At 41.6% G+C, this 19,233-nt stretch overlaps 1 protein-coding gene across 1 annotated transcript in view; it reads right to left on the bottom strand.

Moving 5' to 3' along the window:
* Slc30a8 (solute carrier family 30 member 8) overlaps positions 1-19,233 on the bottom strand; it is a 34,958-nt gene that overhangs the window by 4,377 nt on the left and 11,348 nt on the right. The window contains exons 3-7 of the mRNA XM_048457288.3: positions 13,362-13,508; positions 8,717-8,870; positions 4,907-5,057; positions 2,427-2,532; positions 240-374 (exon numbers count right to left, since the gene is read on the bottom strand). Of these exons, the coding sequence (XP_048313245.2) occupies positions 240-374; positions 2,427-2,532; positions 4,907-5,057; positions 8,717-8,870; positions 13,362-13,508 (693 nt within the window). The remainder of the gene's footprint in view (positions 1-239; positions 375-2,426; positions 2,533-4,906; positions 5,058-8,716; positions 8,871-13,361; positions 13,509-19,233) is intronic.

The following is a 19,233-nucleotide window of genomic DNA, read 5'->3' as shown; positions in this document are numbered from 1 at the left end:
AGCCGTTTGTACCATCTCTCTCCCCTATGCAATCAGCCCAGAGGATGCCATTGGGATCCTTGTTGCTATGACAACATTGATAAGTGGGTTGGTTTTCAGAGGCGCTGGCTAGAGCAACACATTTTACAGTTGTTTTGACAGACAATAGATAGTAAGGGCAGCTCTAAAAGGAAGAAAAATGACTGAGTTCTCAGGGTATTGAGAGCATCTTGCCTGGGGTGCTTCCAGAGCTCACTGACCTGTAACAACATGAACAGAGATAATCACTTGGTTCACTGTCAGCGACCAGATGTGCAGATTGTGCAAAGACACCACGCCATCAACTGCGAGGACAAGCTCTTTCACGCTGCTGTAGCTCAGGCCCTTTGGAACACCTGAGACAGGAAGAGTAGGGCCCTCGTGTTACTAACGTGAACGCGCTTGCTATGAAGGCCAACTCGGCTGCAATCCTCACCGGAACACCAACTTGCCATCAGTCCCTTCTTTGCTTTTGTACTTCAAGTGTTTATAAACCCGACTCTGTCAAAGGGTTTGTCACCAATCTCCAGTCCACAGACAAAAGACTCACAGATTTACTAGGCAGCATCCTAGCAATCGTAATCATTCCAAAACAACATTTAACTAACAGGGCTTTCATCTTTGCACACGCTCTATGATACATGATGAACAACATAAGGTTGACATCATAAATCTTGGGTTTGCTTTCTGACTACAATTAATTCTGCAAATTTTCTCAAATCATGAGGCTTCTCTGATCATATACAGAGTAAAATATGGCCAATACGAGCAATGCTAGATCATGAATGATATGGAGGCTTCGTGGAACAAGCCTGTTCTTTGTAAATTAAAATGCTATGCAATGTTGACTGTCCAATAAGTCTCTCCAGGGACTGTGCTAAGAGGAAGTACTAACATTGCAATGCTATCTTATCATTTGGCTTGAAACGTTCCCGCTGTTTTAGCTGCCCAAGTCAGGAAACAATTTCTGCATCTCAGACGATCACGGTTTCCTGTCATTCTCTTCGTTCTAAATGAATCATGAAGAACATGTGGGAAGATGAGAAGACCACCAGCCAATCAGCTTAACTTTTGTTTTTTATTTATTTTTGAGTCTCTTGCTGTGTAACCCTAGATGGCCTAATTTTATTATAAAGTCCAGGCTGGCCTTGGACTTACAGTGGTTCTCCTGCCTGCACCTGCCCACTGCTGAGATTATCGGCATCTGCCACTGCACCTGGAAGCATATATGTCCCACCTAACTACATAGGTACAGTCTGGGAAGCTCAGAAGACAGCAGTGCTTCAACTGTGTTATGACAAATGAAAAGAAAATCACCAAAATACAGGCTAGAGGGAGGAGACGTGCCCAACAAGCTTGAGTGCTGAGCTACTTTCTTGATGGGGAGAGTTACTTCTGCCATCTATTTCTGATCGACTGGAAGACCCGTGGAGTCAGGAAAAGCAGAAGAATATATGGGTGGCACTGTTATGGGCCATGTGTTTAATTAGCAAAAGATTCAACTTTGGGCTAAGAACAAGCTGGAAGCATCATTTTCCCTGCTGCCCACTGGTCCCTCTTTCTCAGCCATGTTAAAGTCCCATTCCACTTCTTTGGTAGCATGTATTGTTCTATTCTTTTTTGCTATTGTTGTTGTTTTTCCAGACGGGGTTTCTTTGTAGCTTTAGAGCCTGTCCTGGAACTAGCTCTTGTAGGCCAGGCTGGCTTCGAACTCACAGAGATCCACCCGCCTCTGCATCCCAAGTGCTAGGATTAAAGGCGTGCACCACCCCCGCTAGGCATGTTGCTCTATTCTTTCTTATTCAAGGTTTAAACAGTCTCTCCTTTCACTCACACGTAGCTCCCTCCATTAGGAGAGTGTCAATCACTGCTCTGCTTGTCTTTCTAAGTCTAATTTTAAGGACATGATCTAGCAGGGTTGAGAAAGGACTTACTGAACAAATAAAAGTCATTACAGTGTCCTTGTACTTTGAGACACGTGAGACCTAAGTGTTCAATTATAATGTTGCCTAAGAGGAAGACTCTTCTTGTATTTTTTTTAGATATTTTATGGTATGCCTGGGGACATATTTATAACTTTTGCAATATTTGCCTCTAATGTTGTATTTAGTGTTTATATTGATATCTTTACATTGTGAGACATAATTTAACATATATACATGCGCATTTATATAAATATACAAACAGAAATGGTGTATATGTATATATACAGATATACAAATAAAAATGGTGTACATATATACCATTTCTATTTGTTTCATACAAGCAAAATCAAATATTAAAAGTCCTTATTACTCTAATTTTGCCCTATAACACAAATAGCAGAGAACATGCCATGAAGTCATCCCTTTATGACCAGAGGGGGAAAGAAGCATCAATCCTAGGAATAATGATGAAAGCCCTCCTACCTTCCAGGAGTAAGATGGAGAAGTCTTTTAAGATCATGATGGTACTGACCAAAACCAGGATGGAAAAGATAAATGTACACACTGGATCTGCAATTTTGTAGTCTGGCTGGAAAAACACAGCAGCTTTGGTTAGCTGACTTCAACCTTTCTGTCAAGAAGTCTGGTTAATAAGCTAAGTAAACCTCTCAGAACGTTTCTTTCTCTGTTTCCCATTATCCTTCCCGACCCTTGGCATTCAACTCAATGGAAGAATGCTGTTCCTAAAGACTCAGTCACCAAAGAAGTTTTAAATTTCTAGAGACTAAGGAATAGAGGCTTCTAAATATGCTCCCCATAACTTAGGAATTAAACTCAAACATATTCTTAAGTATGCTCTAAAAAACATATCTGATTTAATTTTCTCTAATTAATATGAGAACGCTGTAGTCATGGAAATGTGTAAAAAGATGGTCAAATGCGCCAACACTTTTCAACCTTAATTATGGTGAGGGAGGAAAGGGGAATGTCATTTATTTCGGACATTAAAGCACAAACCAAGGCATGATTTGATTTTTGAGCCCTCTCTCTATCTCTTTATCTATCTCTCTCCCTATTTCTCTCTATACATCTCTAGCTCTCCTCCTCTCTTTCCCTCTCCCTCCCTATCTCCCTCTCTCCCTCCCTCCATTGGTTGATAACCTTGATATCAGAGTGAAATACACGCCATTCTGATGCTAGTGTTGCAGTGAAGCTCAGGGGCACAGAAAAGCCAATGTTCCACTTTTGGGAAATGCAGCAGTAACCTAACTCGAGTTAATATTTTTTTGAAGTTGTTACAGGAGATTTTATTAATTACACAGCAACGAAAGTCATAAATCAAAGTATTTACCAATTACACTGTGTGGGCCATGGCTAGGTGGTTCCGGCAAAGCTAGGAAAATCCTACTATAGATCTCAGATACTATCTAATGACATTCTTAGCTTTTGCATCAGTGAACGCTTGTGGTCTGTTAAGAAACATAAATAGATGCAGAGGCATACACATTCACACAGAAATCCCATAAATATATGCATATCTTTTATATGCAAAGGACCTGTAAGATTAAAAGTTCCGTGACAAAGCATTAGGAGACAAAGAACCTCACAAATGCCACCGATTTCATTGCGTCGTGGTATCTACTGTTGGCAGGGGCCCGTCCTCAAGAATGCTGAGACTCCATTGGAGAACACTAACTTTTCATTTGTGAGTGGTTATCAACGGGAAATAACTTCTGCGTTAGGGATGTGGGCTTGTGTCCATGTCCCCTCTCAGCACTGGGACCATATCAGGCCCAGATCTGAGCAGGCCATGTACACGGGTCCTCCTGGGCTTAGAAGGCCTTGTTTCATGGGTAGTCTCCATCCCCTCTGGCAAACTCAAACTACTAGTATTGATGACTTTAAACTGTCTTTGCTTTTGACTTGAAGCTTTTATTTCACTTTAAAAGTTTTTATTTATTTACTGACTTGAAGCTTTCAAGGTGCATTTTCTCCAACTGAGTTCAGAATTCTTTCACTTTGACTTATGTTTTGCTACACTTTAGGAGGAAAAAAAACACAGTTCTCTCCAAATTGGAAACTCATAATAGCATGATAGGTAAAGGTGGAGCTGAACGCTATTTCTTGCTCCACTCTCTCTGTCCCAAACACACATCTCTGTCGGTGAGCACTTACATGTTTAGTGCGGGAGACCTTTCTCCATTCTCATTTTGCCTGAGATCTCTGCTTTGGGGAAAAGAAGCTCCTCCCACACTGAGGACAATATAAGCAGGTCCATGAATCAAGTGCTCTACCCTTTCCCAGCCAAGTAGTGGGTGGACACAAGTCCCAATCTCAGTCAATTGGACACCCTCCCAAGAAATGTGATTTTCTCAGAGGGCTAAAGAGATAGCTCAGTGGTTAGGAGTGAGGATTGTTCTTGCAGAGAACCCAAGGTCACTTCCCAACATTCATATCAGGCTCCAGAGAATCCAACTCCTCCGACCTCTCTGGGTCAGGCACCTGCACTCATGTGCACATACTCATTCACTATTGGACTAATTTATAAAACAAACACAAATAAATCTTTAAGAAATATGACAGAAAAACATACTTGTGTTGACATATTTATTTCAGCATGATACCCATAGATACTAAAATGTGCCCTTACTTCTACCTTGATTTCTATCTCTGAGTTTTTTCTGTAAATTTTAGCCCATTAGTATAATGTAAACAAACCAGAGCTCCTATCCACTGCTTACATCTAAAAACGCAAGATGTTCACGGTTTCGTCTTAACACCATGTCAAACTGAATTTTCTTGAAAGACTCAAAGCCCAACAGAAAAAGACAGCTCTTTGGACTATAGGGAATATTAAGGTTTCAGAATTTGTTAGTTTTAACTTTGTAAAGTGGTTTGCGCTGGCAAACACAGGCTGCTAATGCTACTGCATTCATAGAATTGCTATCATTACTTAAACATACCTTGAAGTAGATAATGAGAGCACTAATTAGCACACTGATGCTCTGAAATACATCCCCAAGGGCATGCACAAAGGCTGCCCTGACACTGGCATTAGCTTGTGCATTCTTGTGGTTGTGGCCAAGGTGCCGTTGGTGCAAAATTGCAGTTAGTCTGAAAGAGATCACAATGTTTTGACACACAATCAAAAGGTCTTTAAAAGTCTGCACAGCACAATGGAGGAGTGACTGGTAGCATTCATTATTCAAACTGTTAGGTAGCTAAAATATCAGAGTTTCAAGGTGCATCATGTTGGAGTTATATTTGATTGTTAGTCTATCTTAGAACTTTAAAAAACTCTCAAAAGGAAATATTTCAAAAATTCACCTCCATTTTCTGAGTAATTTACCAACATAATGCGATTCTGTTCCACAGTAAAAGTGGGAAGCATTATTGCTTTCATGAAACCCAAATCTTGGTCCAATTAGAGGACTGTTGGTTGTCGCCAATGTACCACTATTGCAGCCCTGAGTATATCTTGCTGTGCTTGTCATTCTGGTTCTCAGGCATTATAGCTCTCCCGGATTATTGGCTGTTTATCTCCCTTGGCAGCTTACATAGAACCTTCAAATTCCATGAGGTTTAGTCCACAGGGAGGAAGCTGCCAGGTCAATTCTAGATCAATTCTTCCTTTGTACAAAGCATGTGGTACTTCAGCAATAAGTTTTTACCTTCAAGTTCTGGGAGGCAAGTGAGGACAGCATTAGTTGAAATTCTTGAGGAATCTCTATGTCTCCCTTGACCAACACTCAGAAGGAGGTTTCTTCTGTCTGATACTGATGTTTTGTTATATGGTCTATGGCTTTTGGAGGGAATTTATCAATCTATTTGTGTACATGTGCACGTGGATACCAGAGAACCACCTTGGTTCAGGAGCTATTTACCCTGTTTTTTGAGAGAGAGTCTCATTAGCTTGAGACTCACTGATTTGGCTAGGCAAGTTGACCAGCAAACTGCTGTCTTTGTTTCCCCAGCATTGAGATTACAAACCACTATACCAAGTATTTTTCTGTGGCTTCTGGGGGGTCAAACTCAGGTTCTCATGCGTGTGATGCAAGCATATTACTGACGGAGTTATCTATACTCCTTCTAAAATTAGAATCTTACATTGTATTTAATTTGGTTCATTTGCAAGGTTATTTAAAATATGAGTAATTTTCTAATGGCCAAAAAAGAGAATGCTGTGTCTGCCTATTCATACAGAGAATAAAATTATCTGATCTAGTCTAGAGATCTTGTATATATACACACATATTGCAATGTATTGCAAAGTTTAGCATGACACTTCCAAGCAACCTGAAAGAAATATGTTTGGGCAACGTATCTGCTAAATCTCAGGCCATCACCAAAAGCAGAATCAAGATACCTATCCAGTTTTGATCATTTCATAATGCAGTTTTCAGATTGTCAGTATCTGGATAGAAATTCACTGTCAACTGTGAGTTACCATGCCACATGCCCCAGATGGCCTGATAGGCTGGCAGTCTATAGATCTTCTAGATCTGTTATTTATACTCACCACATTGTCATTCATTTTTTTCTCGTTTTATTTTAAGATGATGGGGAACACATATTGAGGCACTGTTAAATGTTTGTACCATAAACTGGGCATGATATCTCCCTAGCATATATTGGTGGCAGAGATAGCAGGGATCTCACACACACATTTATGTTCGTATCTACTAAAATAAACACTAAAATTGGTACCAGAAGAGGGTCTTGTTTAGATACACACAGCAACTGGGCTGAAAAATGTTTGCTTTGGGGCTCTGTCTACAACTTTTATCGAAGGCTCTTTACAGTTGCTACTGGAGCTTTCTGTCCTGGTTTGGGGTTCCCAAGGAGAAGATTTACCCCCAAATATCAGTTCAGATATCTCTACATATTCCAACAATCCAGTATCTAGCATCCCTTGAAACCTACCTACTCTGCTCCTGGAGGAAACATTCTAGTCACTCTGTCCCTTTCTCCATAAACAACCACCTGCTCACTTGCTTGGGGAAGGCAGAGCAACCAAGTAGGCTGTCTTTCTAAGGATGGGAAGCACTAGCCATGGTCAGGTCAACGTTCACAAGCAGCTGCAATAAAAGGAAAATCCGAATGGTATCTTTTACGAAGATCAAGATCTACCTTCAGGCCCCAGGTTAATGTAGCAGTTGGCTACAGTATCCACCATCTTTGCATGGGATTGACGCAACCTACATGACGTAGGACTCTGGAAATAAAGCTTCCATTCTTCCTACTGCCTTCAAGACATATTTTTCTCCTTATGCATTTACCCCCAGTGATCAGGACACATGTTCTGAGGGTTTATCTTCTGGAGAAGAGAGATGCACATTCATCTGTCTGCCTTCTTTCTTCCCATGTGAAACATAGCTTCAAGAGAGCTCACTGTAGGTGGGATCTAGGCAATGACAGCAGATCGCTGTCTTTAACTTTCAGCTCAGTTATATTGGGTACATACTAGGACGTGAAAAATGGAGGTGTCTAAATGTAAGACACTTACAACAACCTGAGGAAACATTTTCATACTGTACAAGTTAGTATACTTATAAGTTGCAACGATTCCATCACACTCTCTCTTAAAAACAATGCTGTAAGTACCATTTTTATTTCTTCAACCACTGTCAAGTTTTGATATCAAATCTACCTTATAATATGCATCCATTTGTGCTGGAAGACTGGAAGGTGACATGCTTGGTACCAGAAGGGTATAAAATTTTGAAGTTTTGTATAGATGTAAATTTTTACATAAAATTACCAGTTAAATGTGTGTGTGAATTTTTACATAAAAATTAACAGTTAAATATTCCTGATTTGATGATTCAAAATGTTCAAAATGCTCCAAGGTCCTGTATTTTGAGCCTGAAGCATACTCCAAAGCTTCAGGTTTCAGAACATTTTAGATTTTGGATCAGGAATGCTCAATCTGTATATTATTTTCAATTTACTGAATTAATAAACTACTACAATGCTTTAGGAGTTTAAAATGACATGAATTCATTATCTTACAGTTCTGGAGGTGAGAAGTCTGAAGTAGGTTTGAAAGACTGAATTCTTTCTGAAGGCAATTGTGGGAGGGATTTCCTTTTCCCACCAGCTTTTCATGCCGCAGTATGTTTTAAGGACAAAGTAGAATTTGATGGAAGAATAACCTCCTCTTTTGTTTTGGTTGAATAGATGAAGGTGATGGCCCATTTACAAAGATATAGTAAAGTGACCTTCAACACAGAAAGCACACTACAGTAAATCATCCCTAAGGTCTCTGTCAACTCAGCAGTCTGAGGATTCATTATCTACTTACCTAATAAAGCTGAACCATTTGGAAGCCTTATCCCATGGGGTCATTAACACACACGAGAAAGTAGAGTGTGGAGGGAACCTCTACTCCAAATGCATGGATCTAGGTTCAAATCCTAATGTCTCACTACCTATTTAACATAGCTGAGCTTTGTTACTCATAACCATCGAGTACCCTTTCATACTCGATGGGGTTGGAAGACCGCAAAATTGAATTTGATGTGTGTATCGCGAGATCCTTTCCCACTCTCTGGCGTGTTGGAAGCTTTCAAATGTGGTAGCTTGTGAAAGTCAGTGCTTAAAATGCCTTAATCCATAGTGACCAATACTATTTTAAGTCTTAATGACATCCGAATACCATGTCAGAACTTTAGCATCTTCACAGACCCAGGAGAATTTTTTTATTTTTAATAATATGTCTCACAGTAGGACTGAAGATAAGCCCAGTAGACTCTCGGCATGGAGTGACTTACACAATGTTGGCCGCCACGGCACAGCCTGAAACGATGATCATGATGCTTGCTTGGATCTGGTAGTCAGGATACAGTAGGCGCTCACAGGCAAGGTATACCAGGACGCCAGTCACCAACCAGATGCAGAGGACAGACAGCAGGGCCCCAAGGATCTCTGGGAGTCAAATTCATGGGAAGCAGTGTGAGTATCACCTTCACATCCCCCACTCCCCACCAGAGGACCATAGATTCTTTGATCCTCCTGCCTGTGAAAATGGCTTCATACTGCTTTGTTCCGTGATTCATGAAGCAGAAGTATGAATGGATTTGAGAACTGAGATGAGACACTTTAGCGTTCCATCCATAAAGCACGAGCATCAGAATTCATTATGCTCCCTATTACTGAGTAATTTCCAGCAAATTTTTAGAACATATTAATTGCTGCCTGCCCTCCCTTGTTCTCCTTGGGGATTTTAATTTACGCAGGTGCTAAAATGATAGAAGCTTATTAGGGAATGAAATAATGAGATACAATGAGTAAAATGTGTTTAGAAACTCTTAATTTCACCCTAAAACATTTACAACTTGCCAGCACCGGCACGTTTAGAGGAATAAGCGAGTAAAAAGGGAAGGCTTCAGAGTGTGCTTTACGCAAATGGCTTTCATTTGCCAACCGGACATATTGTAAACACAGAGGCGAACTCAAGGGTTTATCTACACTCCAACAGCTTTTTAAGAGCAACTGCAAGGAAAAGAAACATCAAAATGGAGACATTTGCATTAATATTTGAAGATAAGAGCCATCTCAATGTGCTTGTTTAAGAAACAAAGTCCTTTGGCTCATGCGAGCCTTCCTTAATACCTCCCCATGTTCTTTCATTCAGCCTTGTCGAGAGATTTTAAAACCCACAAGTGTCTAGAAATACGCTGTGAGCCACTGGTTGGGCAAATGTTCATTATGCTAGTCTGTACTCTCGATCCTACCTCAGTCTATTGCTGTGACAAGCACCCAATTTAGAGGAGGAATGGGTTCATTTGGCATAACTTCCAGGCCACAGGCTCTCACTGAAGGAAATCAAGTCCAGAACTCAAACAAGAACTTGAACTAGGAACAGTGGAGGAATGCTACTTGATGACTTGTGTTTAGCTGGCTTTCTTAGACAACACATGACCACCAGCCTAGGGAATGGTGTCACCCACGTTAGGCAGGGCCCAACTAGAGCAATCAAAGGCATCCTCCACAGACATGCCCACAGACCAATCTGGTCTGGGCAATCCCTCGGTTGGGAGTCCCTTCTCCGGTGGCTCTAGATTGTGTCAGATGATAGTTAACACCAACTATGACGCTCCCTTTCCATTATTCCTATATATTAGGTCCTGCAAATGCAGAATTATGTACTATTACTCACTATATGGCTACTGCTTCCCTGACCTTTGTAGTCATTCATATACAATCTTAATTATTTTGCCACATTCATGTACCACTTACCTTAGTCATTTTGTGTCTTCTCACATCAACTCATATTTAGACTTAGCCTCTTTCTAAAAAAAGTTATCCATAAATCATAAGTTTCTGTTTCATCCATAATAGAATGCATATGTGATTACTGCCCATGCAACAGTCAAGACCTCTGATGGTTCCTCCATGCAACATTTTCACACTATAGGAAGCACTGATGCTGATATTTAGGATTTGATTTCAAGTATCACAGCCATATGGCATACCAATGACACTTACCTTGCTTTATACAGGTAAGAGTTTCTTTATCTATAAGATAGATTTTTAAAGCAACATACGGAGGCAAGTTGGTATATGTTGTGGCTTGAATTTTACCCCCTCAAAGATAGATTTGCGTGTAAAAATGTTATTCTTTAGCAACTCATATTGTGAACTCATTTGAAAATGGTGTCTTTGCACCTGACTAGTTAAGATGCCATCATTGTGGTATAGGGTGTTTCTATAATCAAATAAGACTGGTTTGCTTATTCTAAGGGGAAGTGTGAAAATAGACACGAATAAAGACAGAGGGCAAGATGATATCAAGATCAAAGCTGAGATATTTAAGCCAATAAATGACAAAGACTAGCAGTTCTGAGTTAGGAAACATGTTTTCCCTGACAGACCTCAGAAGAAAGCAGCTTCACTCACACCTTTATCCCCCACTTCTGTTCCTCTAGACTCTAAGACAGTGGCTCTCTGAGCTGTCCAGTTGGAACCATGGTGCTAAAGCAGCTCAGGGAAACACACACCATTGAACAAACTCTCAAGAATTACGATTTAATTAGTGAGATTGTTTAAAGCTCCCTTTGCTGAAATTAATGAGACGCAGGCTAAAATGTTTCTGCTTAGCCAGAAACAGAGAGCGAATTCACAGATGGTAACTAGTATAGTTCCCATCCCTGGGGCATCTAAATCGGAATGTTCAAGTTGAGTATGCCCTACCCTAAGCCCCTGTTTGCAAACATCTAGTGAGACAAGAGCTTGGCCAATAAAGCCCTCATACCAAAGTCAAGCATTAACAGGAAGACTAGCAACTAGTAAGCATTCACAGGGCCCACCTATGTATCTAGGCAGTGCTTCACATGGTACCCACCAATAATGCACAGCCATTTAACTAAACATTAGATAAAATTTAAAATGTTGTGATTATGTCATACTAGTCACATTTAGAGTTCTCAATATTTATATCATACACCTTATTTCAAAATGTTTTACCTAATAGCAAGAGTCTTATCGAATATTCTTGATCTTTCAGACTATTAGGGCTCATAGATTTCCACAGTCAAAAGAACATAGGCTAAGCCAGTGGTTTTCAACCTTCCTAATGATGTGACCCTTTAATACAGTTCTTCGTGTTGTAGTGACTCCCAGTCATAAAATTATTTTCATTGGTACTGCACAACTGTACGTTTTCTACTGTACTGTAAATATCTTCTTTGCAGGTTATCTGATATGTAATCCCCATGAAAGGATACTTCGACACCGCCCCCCCACACACACACACAAAGGAGTTGAGAATGACTGGTATAAACAGTGATGTAAAATTCTGAACCTACTTTCCCTTAAAAAGAAACCATTCTAGAGAAACAAACAGTTCCAATAATAGCAGAAAGTGTTGAACAACAATCAAAAATTGTGTTGATAAATGCTGAGAGCGTGACAAAACTCACAAGGCTCCCAAGCATGCAGCGACAGCTGAAGTGTTCTCTAAACTTCTTCTCATGAGCTTGGTGGCTATTTATTTCTCTCTGGATGTGGAAGGTAAGCCAACCCCGAACACCTGCACCCATAAATTGCTGAAGACAAGCTCGCTAGTATCCAAGCCTCAAACACCGATAGTTCACCTTGTCAGTGAACAAGCTGTGGTCTGTGGCCACCCACATCTTTCACTGTGAAGGTTATCCTTGAATTGCCCATGCGTTCTTGCCCAGTCTCCTCGGCCTTGACTTCTCAGGCAGTGTGAAATCAAAGAACTGTAACTATGTATTTTTCCAGACTGGTACTAAGAGTTTCCTACAGAAACTCTTCCAGCTAACAGATAAGCTCCCCCAGCAGAGGGGGAACATAGAGCTGGGCCCCATGTGGATGGGTGAGGGGATGCAGTAAGGAGAACCATAGCCGACATTTCCCAGAGACTGGCCTCTTCCTGGGCAAGAGCAGGCAGTCGCTCAGCGAAAGAAGCAGCTCTGAGAAATGATGAAACGGTGGATTTTATGCCTCCTCTTCCTTCTCGTTGTCAGCATTTTCTTCCTCTCTATTGTTGGTGGTGATTTAGTGAACAAGTATTCAGCTGGGCCATGCCTTCGCTGACTGGTTGTCTTGGTGCATTTTCTGTTGCTCTAACAAAGTACTACAGACTAGGTAATTTATAATGAAAGGATTTTATCTTTAATTTAATTTTATTTTTTTTTTTGCTCACAGTTCTTGATGCTGGGAAGTACCAGACCAAGGTTCTTGAAGTTGGCAAGCGTTTCTATGCCACATCATGGCGTGATAGAAAAGCAAGCAAGTGTGTGTGCGTGAGGCAAGGGGAAGGAATTATGCTGACCTCACCCTTCTTATGTGGATTCCACTCCCACGATAACAAGATTGACCTACTAACAAGAGCACAGCTCTCATGACATAATGAAGTCCCGCCCCGACACCGTGCCAACAGTCATTAAAGGCCAGCATCAGATCCACAGTAACATTCTAGCTACAGGAATGATTAAAGGCCGTGTGTGACTGAGAAAGCCCCGCATCTCAGGCCCGAATCCCTGGAGAGAAATCCTTCACTCCCGCCACTCTCTTGGACTCTGGGGCTTTAGTTTGCAATGTGGCAGAAGCTTTGCCGTCAACATCTCTCTCATGGATTCAGAGTAACTAAGGGAACATTTCCTCGTTGTTACTAGGCAGAGACCCTGGGGATGGGGTAGCTGCTAACGTGAGCCACACACTCTCGCAATCCCACGGGACAGGAGCTACTTCTATTAATCTCACTGTCAGGTGAATTAATGTTGAGAGCACACATTCCCACATGGTTATTTTAGCCTGAGCACCAAACTGTGTGGCCCGGTGGGAATTTTTGAACAATGCTTTGCTCTTTACCTTCCATGGTTATTTTTTTTCCCCTCTGTTTTGTCTGTAGCACTATGCATTCATTATCGCACAAACACAGAACTTTACCTGCTCGGTACCACCCAAAGGTCAGCCGCTTGCAGGGAGGCCGTGAGGACAACCACAAAGAAAAGAGGCTGAGCAGAAAACTGGTCAGGTCAATTAAGAGATGGGCGGCATCGGTGATGACAGCAAGGCTCCCAGCAACGTGTCCACCTGTGAGATGCACAATATTGCACACGGTTGAAGGCCCAGAGTGCAGTTCGGCTCAAATGCTTATAACACATTGCTGGCTTACAAGTGGTCGGCTCAAATGCTTATTACACATTGTTGGCTTACACAACTTGGGAAGAAGAAAAAGAAGCGATCCAAGTCAAATTAACCCACCTTTTCCCCAATCTGAAAAATAACTGGGACCTTAAAAAGTAAATAAAATTAAAAATATAAAAATGAATGTTAAGGGGGCCATTTCTGAGACTGTGGAAACACAGAGACAGGAATTATGAGGCAAATAGAGACGGCATCTCGACTACACTAGGCAGGAAGCCTCAGGAATAAGTCTCCAAGAACATATGGCTGCCGAGGTGTTGGCTAGATTCACGGGGTCTCATAATCCAGACTGTAGACTTGCCCTCCTATCTGGAAAACAGTGTTGGATCTGCCCACAGCCTTGTTATCTATTTCACAGTTTTAGCGTCGTCTTTACTGCCCCCTTTGTTCTGCTGAGCTATGCGACCTAGCTGCCCTGGAGAGTCATGTTATAAATATAACGAGAAAGCAGAGCAGAAAGGAGAAACGGAGGCCCAGTGCCGTGGGCCTACCAAGAGCAGAAACAATCTAACAACCATAGGATAGGGAAGCCAAAGCACATGAGCCCACCTTGCTTTTCTGGGCATTGGTAACATCCCTGTTTCTCCCCTGCAAAGACCTCCAGCCTCCAGATGAGAAATAAAGAAAAAACGTGCCCTTTCCTTCCCGAACAGGGCTTCTTGTTTGAGAGCAATAACCTTTATTACTCTTGCCACCTCTTCCCAGCGAAGAGCGTGTGCTGACTGATGAGTCCTACCGCAGCTGTTTACTGCCTTGTGTACCGCAGAGCGGCGGAGGCTGTCAGTCACCAGACTCTCCATCATCAGACTCACCTTGTCTCGCCTAATGATTAAAAAAAAATTACCTAGATGGCTCGTAATTGCAGTACTCCCCACAGACCGGTGGCTCAAGCTATACTTAATAACTGGTTTGTCAGAGTTTAATGGTCTGAAGCAAAGGAGTCTTCAAGCTTGTTACTGAGCTGTCGGGGCCAAAATCGGAATGATTCATTAGCCAAAAGGCAACATTTTGCTAACAAATCAGCTGTCCTTCCAATTATCCTCTAATGTTCCTCTATCTGCCCAGCGCGGTCCTGATAATAAAGCTGTGTTAATAATGCATTATTTCTTGCCTGGAGAACGACTACACGCAGATAAGCAGCGTGCTGCAGTTTCAGCCGTGAGTGATGAGGAGTCTATGCGCCACACTGAAATTGCCCACTAAGTCAAAGGAAGAACGTCTTGGAGGGATTCCTTAAGCAGGCTCAGCCGGTCTGGAGGCAGCTGAGAAGCAAAGAGGCTTGCTTTAGAAGAAGCATGCTAATGTGGAGACCTGGGACCCCACAATCATTTTCCGGCCATCACGACTGGTAATAAGAACTATCCAGAAAACCGTGGGCGCTCCTGAAGGCTACACAGCAAACAGTTGGCCAAAGGGAGCGTGTGCACTTACTTCGAAAAGCATGGGGTATTATTGACCATTAATCCAACTATCCAGTCAGCATTTATTGAGCCCTTGCTGCGCGTGGGAGCATGAGCAAAGTACACAAAGATAAACAAATTACAATCCCTTTCTCCAGTGGTCTCCTAACGCTGCACTGAAGACGTGCTACTGGGCTGGGAACGGAGATCACTGCAGTATTCTGGAACTTTTCAAAGATGTCCTGAGAATTGGCGAGAAAGTAGTGGGCTTTCACGAATAAACAGGAACATGGAAACAGAAATAAAAGAATGCACCATTTTTCTGTAAAAATAGGAGCCACGGTATATCAGAGAACTATGGGAAATGAGACCTCAGTGGTGGACTAGAGACAACTGGGATGTATTCTGTGCCAAGCAGAAGTTGAAGGTTCACTAATGAGCTAAGGAAATCTACTTAGAATTTTTAGGCAAACCCAAGGCATATTTAGATTTGTGTTTGAGAAGATCTTTGCCAGCAATATAGGGACTGACTTGGAGGGACATGAAGCTGGTGGTTACTGCACATGGGTCTGAAACCATTATATGATGTAAACTCAGAAAGACAGACATCACATGACCTTTCCCATATGTGGATCCTAGTTTTTACTGTGTGTGTGCACGCACACATGTGTGTGCATGTGTCTGTCTGTCACAATGGATGTAAATATGCAGAAGCTATGAAACTAGAAAGAACACATGAGATTACAGACAAAGAATTATTGAGGAAGAGAGCAATACAACAACACAAGACATTGAGAGGATGATGTAGAGATGGAAAAGTCAACGTGGGGAACAGAAACAGGTGAAGAGGGCACCGGAGATCAAAAACAACAACAGAAATGCTTCAGACTGCCATAAAGAAACTTAATAATTTTATGCTAATTAAAAAGCACGTAACAGTAACTGCTGAAGGGAAACTCCAGTGAATGCAAGGTGCAGAGTGTGTCCTTTCTATTCCTAGTCATGGCAAGATGGATGCAGAATGAGCTCAGATCAAGGAGACTTAGGCACAGTCAGGCCACAGGCCTGGAAACGGATTGTTTGAGCCCCATACAGTGAAGACGACAATAGAACACTGAGCCTGAACCTCCTAGTCACAGGCTCCCCCAGATCTAAACAGTTTAAACTACCATGGGATTTTTCCGTGGAAGATGAGATACATTGGCAGTACTGAGAAAATAACTGTTCACCTGATGATATTAGCATTTGTGGGGGTTTGAGAATGGCCCTCAAAGGTTTATGTATTGGAATGTTTGCTTCCCAGTTAGTGGAACTGTTAGGGAAGGATTAGGAGGTGCGGCTTTCTTGGAGGAGGTGTGTCATTGAAGGTGAGCTTTAAGGTTTCAAATGTCCACAACATTTCTGGTTAGCTCTCTCTGGCCTCATATATGTATCTGAAGATGTGAACTCTCAACCACTGCTCCAGCATCCCCTTCTTGCCTGTTGCCATATTCTTTGCCATGATGATCATAGATTAAAACCCTCTGAAACTGTCAGTTCCGAGGAAATCCATTGCTCTACAAATTGTCTTGGCCATGGTGTATTATCCTGGCAATAAAAAAGTACTCCAAACAGCCTTTCATCCCCTACTGGGCTACACCACTGTATAATGATAATTCATATTTAAGAATTATTTAGCTATCGTATGGGTGGCTTTTTAGTATACTATACTATTTAGCATGATATGCCAAATACTTGAGTTATTATTTGGCAAGTATTTAAAACATACCACAGTTTTTATGGCCCTGTTTTAAAATTTTCCTATTAGCAGGAACCTCAAAATATATCTGTGACCTGAATTGAAGTGGTACGCATAGGAGGGGTTCGAAGGGAAAATGGAAGTGGCAGTGTGATGTAAATTTTGTGCTCATGTATAAAGTTCTCAAAGGGTAAAATAGTTAAACCAAAAATATTTGTGGGGAATGAAACTGATACATTCCCTTTGGATATGAATATGCTGATTTCTCAGAAAATTAGGAGACAGACTACCTCAAGAACCAGCAGTACCACTTTTTGGTATATACTCAAATGATGCTCAATCATACCACAAGGACATGTGCTCAACTATGTTCATAACAGCATTGTTTGTCATAGCCAGAACCTGGAAACAACCTAAATGCCTCTCGACCAAAAACTGGATAAGGAAAATGTGGTACCAAAGAGTACTACACAGCAGGAAAAAAAAATAACATCTTGAAATTTTCAGGCAAATGGATGGATCAAAACATCATATTGAGTGAGGTAACCCAGACCCAAAACGACAAATATCATATGTACTTACTCATAAGTGACTTTTAGACATAAAGCAAAGAAAAACCAGCCTATAATTCACAATCCCAGGAAACATAAGCAAAAATGAGGGCACTAAGAGAGACATATATGGATCTAATCCACATGGAAAGTAGAAAAAGACAAGATCTCCTGAGTAATTTGGGAGCATGGGGACGGTGAGAGAGGGTAGAAGGGGAGGGGAGAGGAAAGGAAGGGAGCGGAGAAGAAGTATATAGCTCAATAAACACAATTAAAAAATAACTAACAAAGAATGAAAGTGTCCCTTCCCTCCTCAGGGCAGCCTGTACACAGTTCCCCTGTCCTTGTAAAAAATATATAACTACAGAACAAAGCAGGTAAAAAATTAGTAATCAAACATGTGGGTATCACACATTACAGCTCCATCTTTCTCTTAGTAAGACAGAAGGTTCTCACTCTCACACACCTGTCCTCTTCAGCTTGCTCCAGTTCCCCATCACTGCTAGGCAATATCATCCCTCCCATCCTTACATAACCCTGAATATGGTACCTCGGATGCCTCTTGCTGCCTCCTCTCAATTGCGTCTAGCGGTGACACACTTGAGCCTCTTTCCTGAGTGCTCGGTATCTGCATTTCATCTTTTCAAATAGAGATGTGTGCTCATATCTGCAACATAACTCTCCTTTATGGCCGCCACACAAAGAAGAATCTTTACAAGATGCCAAAACAGTCCGAGTTTGACAGCTCCGAAGGCCCAAGAGTGGGCATGCTGTGCCTAGCTCTGTCAGTCATTCCTTAGTTCTTCCTCCACTCTTCTGAGCACACGGAGCAGTCGTCTCCCTAAACGCAGCCCAATGGCCTGATTCGCTCCTCTTCTAAAAACAAGCTCTATGAAAGGACCTGTTCCCCCAGATGAACCCCCAATTGCCATTCTAGCTGTGTCTTTGACAAAAATCTACTTTAGGGATTCTCTTTTGGTTCTAAGCCATAAAAGCTTAAACTAAATTAGCTTAAACAACAGATTTTTAGTTATTGGCTCGAATAAATACAAGTGAATATGGGGATAATTGAGCAGGTGTGTCTTAAGTCTGAGGATCAAACGATGTTACTAAGGCAGATTATTGAAGGCAGGTAAGATATAGGAGGGGCTCTGGGACTGTATCATTCCACATTAATATTTTAGAAGGAGAGTTTGTATTAGCCCCCTTATATAAAGACCAGAGACTCCGAGTGTCGGGTCCTCAGGCCAGGCGGACCCAGGCTTGCAGCCATGGTGGACAGTGAGAAACCAAGCTGAACGGAAGTCAGTCCCCCTTCAGCTACTGTGCCGGTGTCTCTAAGAGCATTATGCCCTGTTTTGCTTCAGACAGACCCATAGCGACATCTGAAGGTAGGGCCTGAGAGTTACCACCTCTTGGACCCCAAGAATAGCCAATGAGCTATCGCATTGTGCTTTTGTTAGTTTCATTTGTTGATTTATAAATTTTTAAATCAAACCATAATTGCATCACTTTTGGACTTCTCTCAAAAAGGACTTTCTCATTTTATGTGGGAACCTTGAGAAGAATCTGGGAGGTCCTTCTTCAGGATATGGATTCTGAGCAAGGCCTCGAAAAGTCTTGATAATAATCGTTTCTTTATCTGACTTCGGGGAATAGGCAAGCTGTGGACTGGGCTCTTGAGTGATGGCTCAGACTTTGATGAGAATGGAACATGGAGAAGACTTTTCTATTTAAATAAAAAGCTACTGGGAACCTAAAAAGATGAGGATTATTTTGCAAGGAATGAAAAGTCTGTCTGAGTTAGAACTGAATAATTACGTAAGGATGCGGCGAGAGAAAAAGTATTAATACTTTATATGGCAGATTGATTATGGAGTATCTGAAAATCCAATGATAGAATTTTCTTTTCTTTTCCCCTA

Source organism: Myodes glareolus, chromosome 19 (assembly GCF_982192425.1).
Source record: "Myodes glareolus chromosome 19, mMyoGla1.1, whole genome shotgun sequence".
NCBI classification, from domain to species: domain Eukaryota; kingdom Metazoa; phylum Chordata; class Mammalia; order Rodentia; family Cricetidae; genus Myodes; species Myodes glareolus.
Note: the sequence above shows the minus strand (reverse complement) of the source record. Positions and strands in the feature narration are given on the sequence as shown.